We start from the raw sequence: 17,168 nt of genomic DNA, 5'->3' as shown, positions 1-17,168 counted from the left end.
GTAATAAATGTTATTTGCAGTTAACAATTTTCTTTTTTCTTTATTACAATATTTATGGCAAGACTAGGTATTATTATACGAGTATATTGTGTATGTTATTTTACTGTAATCATCGTAATTACGGTCAGGCCTTATTTTGAAACCAATACATAAAAAAACTAACAATATTCCACAAATAAAAAGGTATATACCTACTTATGTATGTCCAATATGGATCTATTGGATGGTCTTTAATCATACGCTGTGTTATTCAGTAGCCGACTGTTGTAATAATTGATGATGTATCGATCCGTAGAGTACAGATAGCATAAAAATCTGATTCTCACGATAACACTTGTTTATCTATGCGATAGAGTATATTATAACAATCTCATTATTGTTACGAAACTTCGGAATTTTCACGAATGTAGGACGATGGTTGATTGAAATGTGATATCACGATTAGGTCGTTTATTAGTTTTTATGTTTATTTTTTAATATTTTAAAAATTAATCTGAAAGAATGTATTAAAGATTTGGGCTTTTATTAAGATGTATTATGTAAGTATGTAATTGGGCGCACACATATAATCTCTTTATATAACATTTTCGTGTCGCAATGTTGGTTAACATACTCCTCCGAAATGGCTGGACCGATTCTCATGAAATTGTGTGCGTATCGGATACGTCGGAGAATCGGCCTACATTCATTATTCATACCACTCAATGATAAGATTATAGCAGAACAGCGTTTGCCGGGTCAGCTAGTAGTTTTTCATAGCATAGACGCTACATGACACCCCTTTTTTATAGTGGGGAAATCTTGCATAGATACCCACGGTCCCCGGGGGTATCTATGCTATCTAGGGGGTATCTATGGTCGAGTGTTATGTCGGATTCCTACCCACTAAAACCCCACTGTGTTCCTTCGAGCCACATAAGTGAAGGGGCTACGGGTGCTTGTTAGAATTCGTCCGTACATAAAAACCCTGGAACCACGTGATTTAATCGACAGCGTTCTAGTAAAGCGTAGTTTAGTAGTTTTAGTTCAGCGTAGTTCTAGATAAATTCAATATTAGTTAAAAGGTTGTCTTTGAAACACCTTTAATCAACGAGGATACGCCATTAATTCTAAATATCGTGACGAACCGATGTTTGGTAATGTTTAAAAACTATGTTTAATACTTACATGCGAATAAATGCATTTTAATGGTATTTACAGGCAAGTAGGGTATATTTATTCACTCAGTTACAAAGAGAAACCGAAATAGAATATAAATACAAGGAAATGAATGGTTTGTATGAAATTCTAAACGCTCTATAAAAGACATAATAAATTTCAAAGAGCAAAGGTAAAGCATTGATATCATAGATTTTATAACTCATGCCATAGAGATTATATATCTATATTTCTATAGTCTATACTAACTATACTGATAATCACACTTCACACTCATTTATAAACGTGAAAGTTTGTTTGGATGTTTGTCCGCCAATCACACTGAAAGTACTGAACGGATTTTGATGAAATTTGGTATAGATAGGGGATATGAGCTGACTTGGGTGGTAGGATACTTTTTAATCCGATTAAATGCATCTTGGGATATAACAGCAATATTGATATCCGGGCGGAGCCGGGACGAGCGTCTAGTGGTCATGTAAATCTAAAGAGTCACTTTTTTGTTTGTTTGTTTAAACGCCCTTATCTACTATACCGATTCAAAAATTCTTTTAAATTAGATATGTATTATCCCTGAGTGCTATAGGCTAGGTAGTACGGGCGAAGCCAGTGTGTACCGCTATATTCAAGTATAGAGCTTGTGGCAATTATGAAGTACTATGAACTATTTACAGGATCGTTTGTATATCTGTCAATCTGTAGATTATTTAAAGATGACGTTTTCGGATGCATGGTTACTTTTCTTCGCTTCCTCGTTGTTATGCACGTAAATAAGGAAGCGATGTACAACGAACTGTCAACAATTGTAGATATTGGATTGACATCTAATATGGAAAGTATGAATATACATGTTTCGCAATGCAGAAAAATGGAATATAATGCTAGACTGGCACCCATTCAGCATTTAGAAAATCCAAGCGTGAAGTACTATTATTGTTCTAGACTTTAATATCTCAATGAATGAGTGAGCACAGTAAGAATAGCAAAAATGACTTATTATTTTAAGTGACGTTTCCCGTAATTTTTGAGTCTTATTGTATAATACTGAATGTATTTAAATAGTGGCTGAATAAACAGGACTTGCTATGAAAACATAAAACGATTGATTAGTTTGGTTTAATAGTTATGGTATTTTCACAATATTTTTATTTATACTCTATCTTTTTTATTGCTAGCAAGGAATAAAAGTACAAACAACCTCCCCCTAGATAAAGAAAGGGAGGTTCATGCAAATTTTGTATCTAATATTAGTAATAGAATCGGAGAGATAGAGATAGTAGAGAGTAGAGTAGAATAGTAAAGAGTAGAGAGAGAGAGAGTAATAGATTCAGATTTCAGATTAGTTTTGTATTGTAGGAACACATGATTCCAATAGAACTGTTATATGTGATCATACTACTAAGAGATGATTTATTTTATTAAACGAATGAAACACATTCGTATCTTAACTTTTAACTTTAAGAACCTTTGACAAGTGTGTGTTACTTGTAAATTTATCTTAAAGTAATAAAGATTTTTAATTTTCTAATTTTTTTAACCTTTTGTTTTGATTTGTGCAATTTCAAATTTAAATTATATTCATGTACATTGTTCTATCTCAACTGTTAAATTTGTATTCAAGTTGAAACCTGAGAGTTACCTCTCTCTTTTACGATGTTAAAACATCCAAACATAATTTACAAACAAAATGTGATCAAGTGTTCTTACTTGTTTTTACGTAGCTTTTACGAGGAAATCTAGCGCTTCAGTAAAATCAATACTCGGCTTTCAGGTTATAAACTGGCTTCGAGACTAAATTGATTATAGCTGTACTATGATTCAACTAAGAATAGGATCGCTTCTGCGGCATTTTGACGTCATGGGCGATAATTCAAACGTATTACTTATATAAGTTGTGAAATAACGCTTGTAAATATTCGATGTAAGAGTGAGGCAAATTAATTAAGCTTTAATTAAATCCAATAAGGATTTTAAAGTAAATCATATTTTGCAAGTAGCATTTGGCGCGAAATTGGTACATAAAGGTCGTTGACATTCCCATTCTAAGATGCATCACATATTACTATGATAAATTGTTATATGCTGTTAATTGAATGAAGTCTAAGCTCGTACTTCATAAGCTATGTTGTATTCTTTCGCTCGGGGTTCCATTTAAAAAATAGGGCTCTGTTAGTTTCCATACTAATTGTATTATAAATAAACTAGCTGCGCCCCGCGGTTACACCCGCGTAAGTCTGTATCCCTTACGAATATCGAGATAATATGCCTATTTGCCTATATGTTATTCCAGTTGTCCAGCAGTCAACGTACCAAATTTCATTGCAATCGGTTCAGTAGTTTTTGCGTGAAAGAGCAACAAACACACACACATCCTTACAAACTTTCGCATTTATAGTATTAATAGGATAAATCTTTGACAAAATAAAGTATGACAATAACAAGTTATAAATCAAATATCATACAATGCAATTAAGTATCTTGTAATCTTATGCCAACAGTATAGAAATAAGTAAAATTAGATATTTAACTTAGCAGCTTAAGTAACGATCAACTTTCACATTTATTATCACATATAGGAAAAACTTAAATACTCAATAAAACGACCTTTGCCCCATAACTAGACATTTATAAATCGCTGATTTTCTCCTTGATGAAATCAATATTATCTTAAATACTATTATATTTTACCACTATTTTGATACTATTATATATATTAACTACGCTCGTACCAGCTCCGCCCGGATATTAACCTTCCTGTTTGTCCACATTGTAGAATTTAATCGGGATAAAAAGTATCCCATCATCCAAGTCACCTCATACCCTGTCTGTATATTTCATCAAAATCCGTTCAAACAAACATCCAAACAAATAAAATTTCACATTTATAATATTAGTGTGATATGTAGGCTATATATTCACGGGCGAAGCTTGTTAACAATACATGTAATTATTATATGAGAATTTATTAAATTAGTTCACATCGAGAAATTTTGAAAGAATAAAAATTTGATCACGAGGCAGGATTCGAACCTGCGTTTCTTGCCTAACCGTAGCAACGCCTAGCCTCTCGGCCACCCATTTTCTTTGAAAATTTCTCATTTATAAAGCATTTCAATGCTATAAAACTAAAAATTAAATTAGTTCACATCGTCATCGTTATTATGATCGGTACAGGTTTATTCTCTTAATTACGATTAAAAACAGTTAGGTCTATCATTTATTGTATTAATTAATTTAATTAACATCCGGATCTAATTTTAAGTCGCTAATTGCTTTAACTTATGATGCTTTCAAGGCTAATCCACGTGACAAATCGAATTTCTTTTACCCGACTGCTCAAAAAGGTGTTCCTACGTTTTTTTTAAGTATATGAGTTGTTTTTATTCTACCGTTTTAATTATAAGTTCTTAATGTTTAAATCAATACATTTCAATGTATGAGATATTGTTCCAATGTTCTGTAGGTGAAATAAGATACATTCCCTGCTATACTGAAATTATATGTTTTATATATATATATAGAGCAGTGGTGGCTCAGTGGTGAGAACCTCGGACTTCAAAATCGACAAGCCGAGGTTCGAGACCGGGCCGAGTGTGCAGGAAATAAATTGATTTTTCAATTTATCTGCACATGTGGATAACATCACCACTGCTTAAAACGGTGAAGGAAAACATCGTGAGGAAACCGGCATGTCCAAGAATCAAAAGTTCGACGACATGCGACATCTGCCAACCCGCACTTGGCCAGCGTGGTGGATTATGGCCTGAACCCTCATAGGAGGCCTGTGTCCCAGCAGTGGGAACAAATATGGGCTGATGATGATGATGATGATGTTTTATATATGTGTTGTCTTTTCGCAGGACACGCGAACGCACGTGGTTGTGGAGTTATATGAAACGGAGAAATCGTATGTGGAGGCCTTGGAAATATTAGTTAAGGTAAAGTAAACAGTAGTAAGTACTTAATACACAGTAGTAGGTACCATGAAGGACGATATAATATGACTCTCCGTAAGTTCACACGAATAGCATTGTTTTTATATCATAGCGGGCAACTGAGCTGGTGGTTCGCCTGTTAAGCGATCACCACCGCCCATGAACAGAGATAGCGTTTATTTATTGCGTCTGCGGATGCGTTGAAGTTGTTAAGGAAAAGGATAGGATGACAGACGGAAGGAATGGACTGGGACGGGTGAGGACAAGGAAACGAAGCTGTTATATTGCAGCAAGGCAGAGAACCTTTGTGCCGACTGCCATCCAAAGCCTCATAATTATTTCTACTTAATATTTCCATAAAATTATGGCCCACTCGAAAACGCCTTTATTATAAATACGAAAATTATATTTCAGCCTGTCTGCCTGTCCGATGCGGATGACAAATTAATTATATTTATCGAGTCGATGAAATTGTAAGCGTTCCGGGTTGTTGTCATTATAACTTGTATGTAATTATATTTACGGTTACCAATTATAATTAGGTATATGTTTATACTAACTGCGCCCCGCGCTTTCACCCGCGTAAGTCCGTATCCCGTAGAAATATCGCGATAAAAAGTTGCCTATATGTTATTCTAGTTGTCCAGCTATCTATGTACCAAATTTCATTGCAAACACACACACATCCTTACAAACTTACGTTACAGCTAGTACATGATAATAAAGTTTCTTCTAACCAAATCTCATCCGTGGCTGACTGTCTCAATCGTTATGAGCAAGCTACGCATGCACAAATTTCCTTCTATTATACGTCATTTGACATTATATATTTCAAACAAAGTATGTTCACTAAAAGAACTGCATTGCCTATCTATTATGACAACAAAAATGAAGCATTCGAAACATTATTGAAATAATATCATTATGAATTACATTCCGAAGTTACCAATTGTATTTCCCTTAGAAACCCACAATGTGACATTACAAATGCTATCACCGCTGACCACTATTCACAACCCTAAATGCTACGTAGATTTCCCCATTTCTCACTTACAGCGCAAACAGCGTTTAGATATTCACAGACGTTCAACAGTTGAAACAGAGTTACAGCTCTAAAGCTGCTGACAAGTTCAATTCTTTGCACAATCGTCGCCGCAGCGCTGTGACAGCTTAATAAGAATGGTTGTCGTTCTGAATACAGCGCTTAATTTGCTAGAAAGTAACGTTGATTTAAACCCATTTTGCATTTTAATGTAGGAAGTTGTTGACGTGCAGAAATTACATGATTCGAAAATGTCTTTTTCTATGATTGTCGCTTCGCTCTATGCCACGGCTTGTAATATTTGCTGATGCGTATAAATCGGTGCAAATAAAACTGAATAAATGTTTATTAATACGTGCAGTAATTTGTTAATTCAGAATGTGTAAATTTTAAAAGTGGGTCATTTTTGTTTCATTCAATTATTTAATATATGTAAATAGACAGGATGTCCCGTTGGTACTTACAATGTTGCGAAATCAGGTTTCGGACAAAAAAAAGTATAAAATTGATAAAATATTTTTTGTACCCGGATAGAGAAACGTCATATATTTACAAAATTTATAATATTAGCATAATATATATAGTATACAATACATCAGAATATATCTTTAATCGAATGGAATAAGGAAAGAGATGATTTTACCTCCCTTAATATTTTTCTCAAAATGTAATCTCTCAAATCTAAATGTGTGAATTTCTCTTATATTTTTTCAACTATTTCGACACATAATACTTCTATCTAATTGGCTCTTGTCTAATTTTTGTATACCCAAAAGTTTTTTTAAATAAACGTTGACTTTGAAAATGCAAAACAAAGCTTAGCTTCCCTAACGTAATGCACGCAATCCCTATAGAATTTCGTCGTATCCATTCACCTTCTTAGAAAAGTGAGAAAAAGGGAACAGATTAATGGAATAACAATCTTATCCACATTACTTATAAGGATTAAATTTCTATATCCGTAGATGAAGTACTTAAAGCTGAATCTGTAAAGAAATATTTATTTAAAGCGAATTATATTAAAGTAACAATTAATTTAGTAGTTCGTAGTTTAGATCATAAATTGTTAAATAATACAGTTTATAATTTGGGTCCTTGCATCCCACTAATATTATAAATGCGAAAGTTTGTAAGGATGTGTGTGTGTTTGTTGCTCTTTCACGCAAAAACTACTGAACCGATTGCAATGAAATTTGGTACGTAGACAGCTGGACAACTGGAATAACATATAGGCAATTTTTATCCCGATATTCCTACGGGAAACGGACTTACGCGGGTGAAACCGCGGGGCGCAGCTAGTACTGAATAATTGTTAGGCACGCTACCTGAATTCAGTTTCCGAATTACCAAAATTTAAAATCTGAATTCAGTTAAGCATCCCGGTTGTTAAGGAATTCAGTTAAGCATCCCGGTTGTCTTACTCACATAAGTTACTTTAAAAAAAAAACACTTTATGTGTACTTATTCTTCAAAATCTTTCGAACACGAATCGAGAATAATAATAATATATAAAAAATTAACTTCTCTGAGTGATCGCAGATTCCAATCTGCGCCTTTCTAATCTCTTGGGAGTATTGTTTGAAATGTAATATCGTGCTTTTGCTAATAAAAAAATTAATGGAAGTTATTTTCAGCGTTTCATTCTGTTTCAAAAGAATACTTCTTTGTAAACTTCGCCTGCAAAAATAGCGGGATACAAATAAATGCTCATAAGTTTTCTTGTATGAATGAAGACGTGAAAGTTTGCAATATACTAGACAGCTATATACATAGTATTATCTAATTGTAAAAAATCGAGACCGCTTCCTTGGTAAAGTGGTTAAAGCGTTAGTGTAGAACCGAGGGGTCCTGGGTTCCATTCCGGTGGGGACGAACAAAAAAAATGTCTCGGTCTGGCAGGACACAGAAGGTAGGTGTTGATAAAGAAAATCGATCAGTGAAACAGATGTATATCATCTGCCCCATACCCCAGGGGGGGACACGGGACTTCACACAGAAACAAACTAGTAGACATTTCATTTTGCTATGGATGTTTTGTGAAATTTTCCGTCGATATGCTGCTTTATATAATTATATTACTATCTGGTTATTTTTAAAGCGTACATATTGATTAGTCAAATATTATAAAAATTAGTCGTTATCAAACCATTCACAAAAGACCTCCACCAATCCCAATTTCAGAAGTATCTCCACCCCCTCAAAAGTCCGGAGAACGCTGGTCTCCTGGACGCATTCGTGGTGGACGAGATATTCTACCAGGTGCCGGCTATACTGAACGTGCATCAGGAGTTCCTAGAGAAGCTGAGAAGACGGCTGGAGCAATGGGATCTGCAGCAGAGAGTTGGAGACGTGTTCTTAGATGTGGTGAGTTTTGTGGATCTTTTTTAGGTGTTGTGGTTTTCTACGATGTAATTGATATTAAAATTTTGCAAAGAATAGAGAAAAACATTGTGGTGATACGGATTTAGTTATACATAATTTGACTTTAGTTGCATACGTACACATAAATATTTAATTCCTAATGGCCATGATGCTTGTGTGATGATAATATGTTGTCATATTCTGTGAACTAAATTGTCTCTCTTGATCGTATATAGAAAAATAAATTATTTAATCCTGGCGATCATTATTAGGGCGATACAATAAACACATGAAATTACTGTATTGTCACCGATTCTTTACAAAACTAAAAAAATACAAAGTTTGAATGGAATCTATCCGTTTAAAGTGAGTCAAAATCCAGTCTAAAGGAGTCGGATATACACAAACATACATGTGAAGCTAATAAAGGCGTGTTGATAATGTAACATTGCTTAACATGAATTACTCGTGTGAAAATTGCGGTTTAACCTATTTAAATCTGTTATGTTTCCGATTATGTTAAATTTATCTAGTATGCCTCTCATTAAATACACCTTGTGACATGAAATGACGATGGTAATTGTTGTTATAATGTCTAAAAAACTGTCAATCATGTCTCCAAGATCTACTTACCAATAAAAAAACATTTTCAGTTTACAAAACCCACCGTAATGGACACCTACATGTCCTTTATAAGCAACCTGAAGAAGGCGAAGGAAACCATCAAGACAGCAGCCGCTTCCCGTCCGGCTTTCGCCAAATTCCTCGACGCTATGGCCCGGGACCATAAGGGCAAGTTGTCCTTGGACAACTTGCTCATCAAACCGGTCCAGAAGTTTCCCAGCTATAAACTATTGATACAACGTCTGATCAAACATACAGGTAGGGTGGTAGAAGGTCGGATATATGTCTCTTTGCCGTGTAAAATAATCCATGTAATTACGCAGTATAAAGGCAGTAGCGGGATAAGGGAAGCAAGAGAGCCCTGGTCAGATTTCAAGCTGTTTTTTATTCTTGTACTAAAACTACTCTACTTTCTTAGTTGTATATAGCTACACAAAATTTTGTAGAAAATCTTTTGAACTTATTAGATAATAATAATATTTATATAAACGGGATCAACGATCCGTCTTTGTTTGCAGTGCGTTTTGATTTGAAAAATATCCGTGGCATGTTTATTAAGGTCGCATCTAACAATATGATGTTTAAAAATTTTGATCCTCTAAATATATATGTTACTTAGTTAATTTATAACAAATGATGATTATTAATTACTAAAGTCGTTGAATATATAGAATATAGAAGAATCGTCATCATCATCATTAGTCCATATTTGTCCTTGCTGTAAACACAAAGCTAAGTGCAGGTTGGCAGAAGTCACATGTCGTAGAACATTTTGATCCTCATACATGCCAGTTTCCTCACGTTTTCCTTTACAGATAGCGCAAATTAATACGCTGCGTAGTTAAGATCTAAGCATACGCTCCCTGTGTATGCTATATACAGACTATTTCATACTATGAAGTGATGACTTAGTGTTTTTAATTACTTCAGATCAGTCGCACCCCGACCATAAACTGCTCCTAGACGCTCAAAAGGAGATACACAATCTCCTAGAGCTAATCAATTGCACGGAACGAGAAAGCTTGGAGTTGGAAATGCAGCAGCAGACTTTAAGGGATCTGGAACAAATGATCGAAGGACTGTCCAACTTCGTGACGTCAGAGAGGACGTTTATACGACACGAGACCGTGACGATGCCGTCAGCACAGGGCACTATAAAAGACCGTGCCTTGTTCCTCTTTAGTGATACTTTGTTGATCACCAGTGTTAAACGCCGCACGGGGACTATTAAGAAACCCATTCCGTAAGTTTTGTATAATATTTGTCTTATAAGTCGTAAATAAAAAAATAAATTTGATGTTTGTCCGTCAATTACGCTGAAGCTACTGAACGGATTTTGATGAAATTGAGTATACAGACAGGGGTAGCTGACTCGGCTGAAAGGATGCTTTTTATCCCGATTTAACGCTCCTTTGGGATAAAGCAGGAATCTTGATATCCGGGCGTAGCGCGGACGAGCATTAGTTGTTTAAAATTCAAAAAGGTTAGAAATCAAGATAATATTATAGAGTGTTGAATGATATAAAAATACATGTAATTTCAGAACATACCAAAGTAGCATAGCGAGCCAGATGGAAGGCAACAAGTATAAGCTTCTGATGCGAATTAATTTGGCTGATCTCGAAATTGTTAAAAGTGAGTAAGCTTTCATAGTTAATTATTTAAGATATTGATAAATAAATAATCCTCTTGAAACATTTCTGTCCAGCTGTGCTGCAATCTCTCTTTATAAACAAATATCCAACCTTCGAAGGTTGGTCATATATATACAAATTGTAGCAAAAAGTTATTTTAAGTTTCATTAGAATATAATTTCCTCTTAAAATAATTCTTTCTATCGTCCTATTCTTCTGATTCTTGTCTTGACTTATGGGGGTCTTATTTACATGACCTTCAATTATTATGTAAAATGCCATTTCAGCCAAAGACGAAAACCTGCGACGCATCATGCACGAAGTGGAAACCCTCTCAGAGGACGCGAACACACTTACACAAATATCGGAACACGTGGCGCGTCTGCACGCGCAGCACGGCCCTCTGGAGGAGATCGTAAGAGAGATGCTGTGCAATGTTCTGAGACAATTATCTGAGCGTCACAGCAGTGATACCCAGCTATGTTATATGGAGATCAGCGTTAACACTTCGTAAGTTGCTTTCAACCAACTTTGCAAAAAGCCCATATTCTTCTGCTTATCCTCCGAATTCTTTCCTTTCTTATCCTTATAAAACCCTTGTTCTTTAAAGTCGGAAATCCATTTTAGATGCATAAGACCTCTGTAAATGTTCATGAGTCACTGACCAAACAGTTCCTTCTTCGACGATGATATAAAATAGTAATAGTTTACTAACGCTAGCTTATCCTGGCTTGACAAACTGGCCTAGTCTAAATTTGTATATTTCTGTTGTGAATTCGCTGTGTGGGCCTTGCTAACATCGCTCAAATGTATATTATACACAACTTTATTATCCCGTTCTCTGTTACAGCAGTGGTTCCGAAAACCTAACCATCATCTTCCCTAAGACGGAAAAAAGGAGCAATTGGGAGGAACTTATCAACGAGACCAAGCAAAAACTAAGTAAGATTTTCTATCAGACATTGAAAAATCTGTACACATAAGACATCAACAATATCTCGTATTCAAATTTTTTTTTTAATTTTTTATTCTGTGTCAGCAATATTCCCGCTAAATACACAAATAACATCATTTTTCTAGGTGTGTATGGTCAAGAACGGCCAGCTCCCGAGTTCCTATCTCCAGTGCCGATACGTAAGACGCGAGCGGGTTTGCAATTCACTTGCGCGGCGCCCACGCTGCCACCGAAGGGACAGAGTCCTGATGTTTGGGTAAAGGAAAATTATAATACATAATTAATACTTTTCCACGGGTTCGTCCAGTAAAAAAGAGATAGAGTCCCAGGGCTTACCCATTTTATAAGAAGGGTGATAATAAAAAAAGTAAAACATTGTTATTCACCCAAAAGTGGCTGATATTTGTGCAGTAGTATTTGTAGGATACGCAATATTCTAATTTTATAATTATTCCTTCCTGTACTGAACAACGGGTTATTTTATGGTAAGGTTAGGCGTTAATCAAAAGACAGTGATGTTGCTATTTGCAGGTTAGGTAAAAAAAAAACACTAGGTATATAGAGATAAGATTCATATTCCCATTCCAGGTGTGCAACAGCGACGGCTACGTCGGCCAAGTGTGCGTGCTGACTCTCAGCCCGCGGCCGCAAGTGACGTCATGTAATGGCGTGTGCAACGCACGCATATTGTGCGTAGCCTGCGTACCGCCCGCCCCCGCTACTGTTGATACGTGAGTATAACTAGCTGCAGTGGAAAGAGAGAGAAATATGTAAAGATGGAACGTGAGAGAGGGAGATGTAAATATAGGAACGAAATGACGTTTAGAGAAATTAAAAGATGTATGGAAAGGAAGTTTTTTTCACTATAAAAAAGAAAAGAATTTGAGCTGTGGTGAGTTGTAAGAATATGTCACTGCTCATCATAAGTACCTTGTTTGTGTGTGTATTGCTCTTCGAGCAACATATTGTTTTGTTACTCGCACTCTCTTATTGATTAAAGGCAAGATAAATAATATGCTATCAGTATAGCTACGATATCAGTATGGCTACTCTTTTAAGAGGGCAAAGTGAGTGGTTGATATTGTTCCAAATATGTTTTTCCATTTTTTTAACATATTATGTTTTTCCCACAGTACAAGTTCGTTGATAACTGCAGCAAATAAACCAGGCATCAGCATTTCTGATACGGATGAGATCTGCAAGAACATACGACTTGATAGGTAAGTGAAATAGATGTTTTCTAATTCCATACTGACATTATAATTGATGCAAAACGACGGATCGGTTGATTGATTAGGAAGCAAGTATGGTTATTTTCTGTTCTTCTAAAACGTAATTAAAAAGTGTTTTTCTTTGTTGGTGTATATTATGTATATTAAAGTATGTTTTATATTATTTTAATACATATAATTTATATGTTTAGGAGACCATCGCGGATATACATATTGTGTGTCCGCGATGGTCTCCTAAACTACTCAACAGATTTTAATCAAATGTGCAGATGAATCCAACTTAAAAGATAGGATAGTTTATATTATTTCAATAGCAATAAACCCGGGAGGAGCCGGGGCATGTAGCTAGTGGTTTATAATATTCGATAAAAAATAATTCCAGTTCATCATCAAGCGACGACGAAGACGACGGCTCATCAACCAGCGAGAACCAAGACGCGCAATCCGAAAGGAGCCAAGAGTCGGGCAGCCTCCGCCTCACGTACAACATGAACCGCACCCTCACCCCCAACCACAGCAAGAGCCTCAGCACCCCGCACACCGGCCAGAACATACAAGTCCACCCCGTTATGAAGTCCAATTCTAACCCCGCTGTCGATAAACAGGCGATGGGCATTACGTCCGGTGAGTAGATGGCGCTGGCCTCGATTTGTTTTAGCGCCATCTAGTGGTGGGATTTGTGTATTTTTTACAAATTTCCTAAATGCTTTTATTTTTAGATGTACCCTATTTTAAATACAAATTAGATAACTTAAAATTCTAAATCAAATATGTTGTTAATATAAATTTTAATATCATTGAACTATTAAATTAGCATAGTCGTTTACAGCTTTTAATTAATATTTGCTTATTATTGTTTAATATGTAATTTTAAATCGTGTACATACCTTTCAAAAGTGTTGTAATTTGATTTTTAGTGTTATATCATTGAAATGCTTTTATTAATGAGAGATTTTGAAAGAAAGGAAAAAATTCGATCACAAGGCGGGATTCGAACCCGCTTTTTGCCAGACCGTAACAATGCCTAATCTCTTGGCCACCAGTCATCCCGCCACAGTAATCGAATTTCTTCTATTTTTTCGGTTTTATGTGGCTAAGGGCCAACCCACGCCATCTATTAAGATGATTAAGAACCATCACAACTAATATGAAACATTATTTCAATGATTACAATATTGTATCGATGAAACGCGACCTTTATAGTAATATAATTAATTTTTGATCTAATATCTATCCTTTTTCACTACTTATCCATGGTAATTAATGTTTTAAAGCTTTAGTAGCCGGTCTTTAATTATTAAAAACTAAATTAATCACAATTTAAACAATTTTCCAATATTTTTTTCGAATTTTTTGAATTAGTAAGCGACCCATAAACGCTCTTCCTTACTAAATTTTAATGAATTCTTATACACAATAACTATGTAGTTATTCCTTTTAGTTTATTTTTCCACTAACACGATAATAATATGCACCGTCTTACACTTCCCTATCCCTATGTCTTTCAGTACACGGACGCATCATTGCTGGTATGAACCTTTATAACTTTTAATATCTTGGTAGATATTACCCTTACTAAGACTTGTTGCATGAAATGTTTTATTCAAAGACCTTTTTAAATGTAAGCTTTAATATAATATACGTTTAATACTAGACCACCTCTTTGGAGCAGTGGTTAACGCGTGGGCGTAGAACCGAGGGGGTCATGGGTAGGACTCCCGGTAGGGACGCAAAAAAAGATTGTCTCGGTCTGGCAGGACACAGATGGCTGATCAGTGAAACAGATATATATATCATCTGCCCCCATACCCCACTTGTACGCTTAACATACCCATAATTAGTAAGATTTGTAAAACAACTAATGACACTTAAAAATATATTCGGAAATGTAGAAAATGTGGTGTTAGTGGGTAGATGCAATTACAACTATATTATGCTAAACTTTTACATATCTTTTGCTAAACGAATAGTTTTAGAAAAATGTAAATCCACTGGTGTTTTTGTGATCACTAATGTACTATAAAAAACTGGACTCGCAATAGGCTAATAAAATGACGTTAAATATGTTCCAACTGCTTTGTAAAAAAAAACGTTCATAATTTCGTGGCAGTACTGTTAAAAGATTATTATACCGTTCCTAAGAAAACTGCCCAATAACTGCCTGAGCGGAGTGTTACTTCAGAATTTTTTTGAGAGTGAGTCTCGAGTGAGAGTAGTTCTTTATATCTCTGGTTGAGATATTTGCTTTTTCTCTGTACAAACGGTTTAAAGAAATTGATGTTTATCATGCAGTTACTTTAAGCAACAGATCAAACACTCATATATCATATTTATCATGTACCAGTAAATTGTTAAAAAATACTGAATAGTTTGTCTTATACAGTTAAATTGTGTCGTAACGAATGATAAATAATTAATAATAATCATGTAAAATATCACATAAATATGCGCAAAACAACTTTTATCAGAGGAAACCCTGAAAAATATCACTTTTAATAACAGCGCCCTCTATGACTGTCACGACACATGTCATACACATTTTTATTTACTAAACCTTTTTTATGAAAAAATTAAACAAGTTTCATACATAGGTACTCTATCATCGCCAGCAAGTCGGCAATCTTCAGAAGACAGTGGTACAACAGCGAACCAGCCAACTATGTGGCTCGGAACTGAAGATGGCTGCATACACGTTTACAATTGCCTGGATAATATCAGGATCAAGAAGAACAAGGTCAAGCTGCAGCATAATTCCGGCGTTCATTCCATTGTGTAAGTATTAAGAAACATCTACAGCACAATAAACTAACCGTGTGACTTTGAAGACACTTTGACTCAAAATGTCCTTAATCCTTATTTAATTTCTATTTGTCTCTTAAATCTTAAATTAGGACATATTAAGGAATCTTTCTCAAGCTTTAATCTATAACGTCATTCATCGGACTACGTCAAAGAAATAAATAGTATACAGCCTACTCAGACGCCGATGGAAATTTGGTTTTTTGATTTATAATAATACCTTGGTTTCAGATTTGTGGAGGGCAAGGTGTTTGTGGCGCTCGGCAACGGTGATCTCGTAGTGTATTGTCGAGATATTGGTTAGTTCTTATGATCCGTTGCTTTAAATATCAATTTTAAGAATTTGTGCTGAAAACAGTAATCTAAAAAGAGGTCATTAATGTATAAGATAACGAATATTGATTTGTTAACAAAACCGATGATTGTATAAGCTAACTAGCTTTTGCCCGCGACTTCGCAAGCGTTAAATTCGGAATAGTTTATAAGATGGTCTTACGTAATATTTACCTTCCTCTTGAATTACTCTATGTATTAATAAAAATCCCATCAAAATCCATTGTGTAGTTTAAAAACTCAAGCATACCTAGGGGTAGTCGCGGGAAGCGAATTTTCTATATGCTATGTAGTGATCGTACCTAATCTATTCCAGAAGGTTCATGGGCGGAGAGATGCAGCATCCCCGTGGGCTCGGGCAACACGCCGGTGAGCGCGATGCTGCTGTCGGAGGGCCGCCTGTGGTGCGCCACGCACGCCTCCATCAAGATCATTAACCCGCACACTTTGCAGGTATATTTACACTCCAACTTCCATTTACACTTCCATTTGTATAGCACGTATTTTTGCATTCAATATTACATTACGCTTATATTTACACTTTGTAGTGTTAGTTAATGGGATATTATGTGCGTAGAAGTGTAGCGAGATTGTGCAGGTACACAGAATTTAATTGTGTATTATTATATATCTGTGTAGTGAGTGAGGGTTTTGTAACATTCTACTTGAAGGTGTTGGAGTAATATGCAGGATATTCAGCATCATTTTTCTCTTAATATTCAACCAAAGCTGGATAGATATTGATACCATTTTTCGTCCACCAGGTGGACGAAACATTCCAAATAAGCTCCGAGTCGAAGCCGATCAGCCACATGGCGGTGGCGGGCGGCGCGATATGGCTCTCGCTGCACAACGCCGCCACGCTGCGCTGCTACAGCGCCGCCACGAGGGAACTGCTCGCGGAGCTTAATATTACGCCACATGTTACTAAGATGCTACATGGTTAGTAGAATTTGCTACACGGTAATTGCTAGTATGATTGAATATGTAACTGAGATTTTTGATACGAGCGTGTCCTCGTGTCCCAGGGTGTGACGACATAATTCGCCAGCACAAGGCGGCGTGCCTGCGCGTGACGGCGCTGCTGGCGCACCG

The 17,168-nt window shown here is 35.7% G+C and overlaps 1 protein-coding gene across 1 annotated transcript in view; it reads left to right on the top strand.

Moving 5' to 3' along the window:
- LOC119829144 (rho guanine nucleotide exchange factor 17) overlaps nucleotides 1-17,168 on the top strand; it is a 99,825-nt gene that overhangs the window by 80,329 nt on the left and 2,328 nt on the right. The window contains exons 5-21 of the mRNA XM_038351544.1: nucleotides 5,019-5,096; nucleotides 8,317-8,499; nucleotides 9,150-9,378; nucleotides 10,051-10,363; nucleotides 10,664-10,755; nucleotides 11,042-11,264; nucleotides 11,605-11,696; nucleotides 11,835-11,965; nucleotides 12,298-12,440; nucleotides 12,843-12,929; nucleotides 13,324-13,565; nucleotides 14,450-14,470; nucleotides 15,533-15,713; nucleotides 15,972-16,039; nucleotides 16,390-16,526; nucleotides 16,838-17,015; nucleotides 17,102-17,162. Coding sequence (XP_038207472.1) covers nucleotides 5,019-5,096; nucleotides 8,317-8,499; nucleotides 9,150-9,378; nucleotides 10,051-10,363; nucleotides 10,664-10,755; nucleotides 11,042-11,264; nucleotides 11,605-11,696; nucleotides 11,835-11,965; nucleotides 12,298-12,440; nucleotides 12,843-12,929; nucleotides 13,324-13,565; nucleotides 14,450-14,470; nucleotides 15,533-15,713; nucleotides 15,972-16,039; nucleotides 16,390-16,526; nucleotides 16,838-17,015; nucleotides 17,102-17,162 — 2,459 coding nt within the window. The remainder of the gene's footprint in view (nucleotides 1-5,018; nucleotides 5,097-8,316; nucleotides 8,500-9,149; nucleotides 9,379-10,050; nucleotides 10,364-10,663; nucleotides 10,756-11,041; nucleotides 11,265-11,604; nucleotides 11,697-11,834; nucleotides 11,966-12,297; nucleotides 12,441-12,842; nucleotides 12,930-13,323; nucleotides 13,566-14,449; nucleotides 14,471-15,532; nucleotides 15,714-15,971; nucleotides 16,040-16,389; nucleotides 16,527-16,837; nucleotides 17,016-17,101; nucleotides 17,163-17,168) is intronic.

This window comes from Zerene cesonia, chromosome 9, assembly GCF_012273895.1.
Source record: "Zerene cesonia ecotype Mississippi chromosome 9, Zerene_cesonia_1.1, whole genome shotgun sequence".
Taxonomy (NCBI): Eukaryota; Metazoa; Arthropoda; class Insecta; order Lepidoptera; family Pieridae; genus Zerene; species Zerene cesonia.
This window is presented reverse-complemented; position numbering and strand designations above follow the sequence as displayed.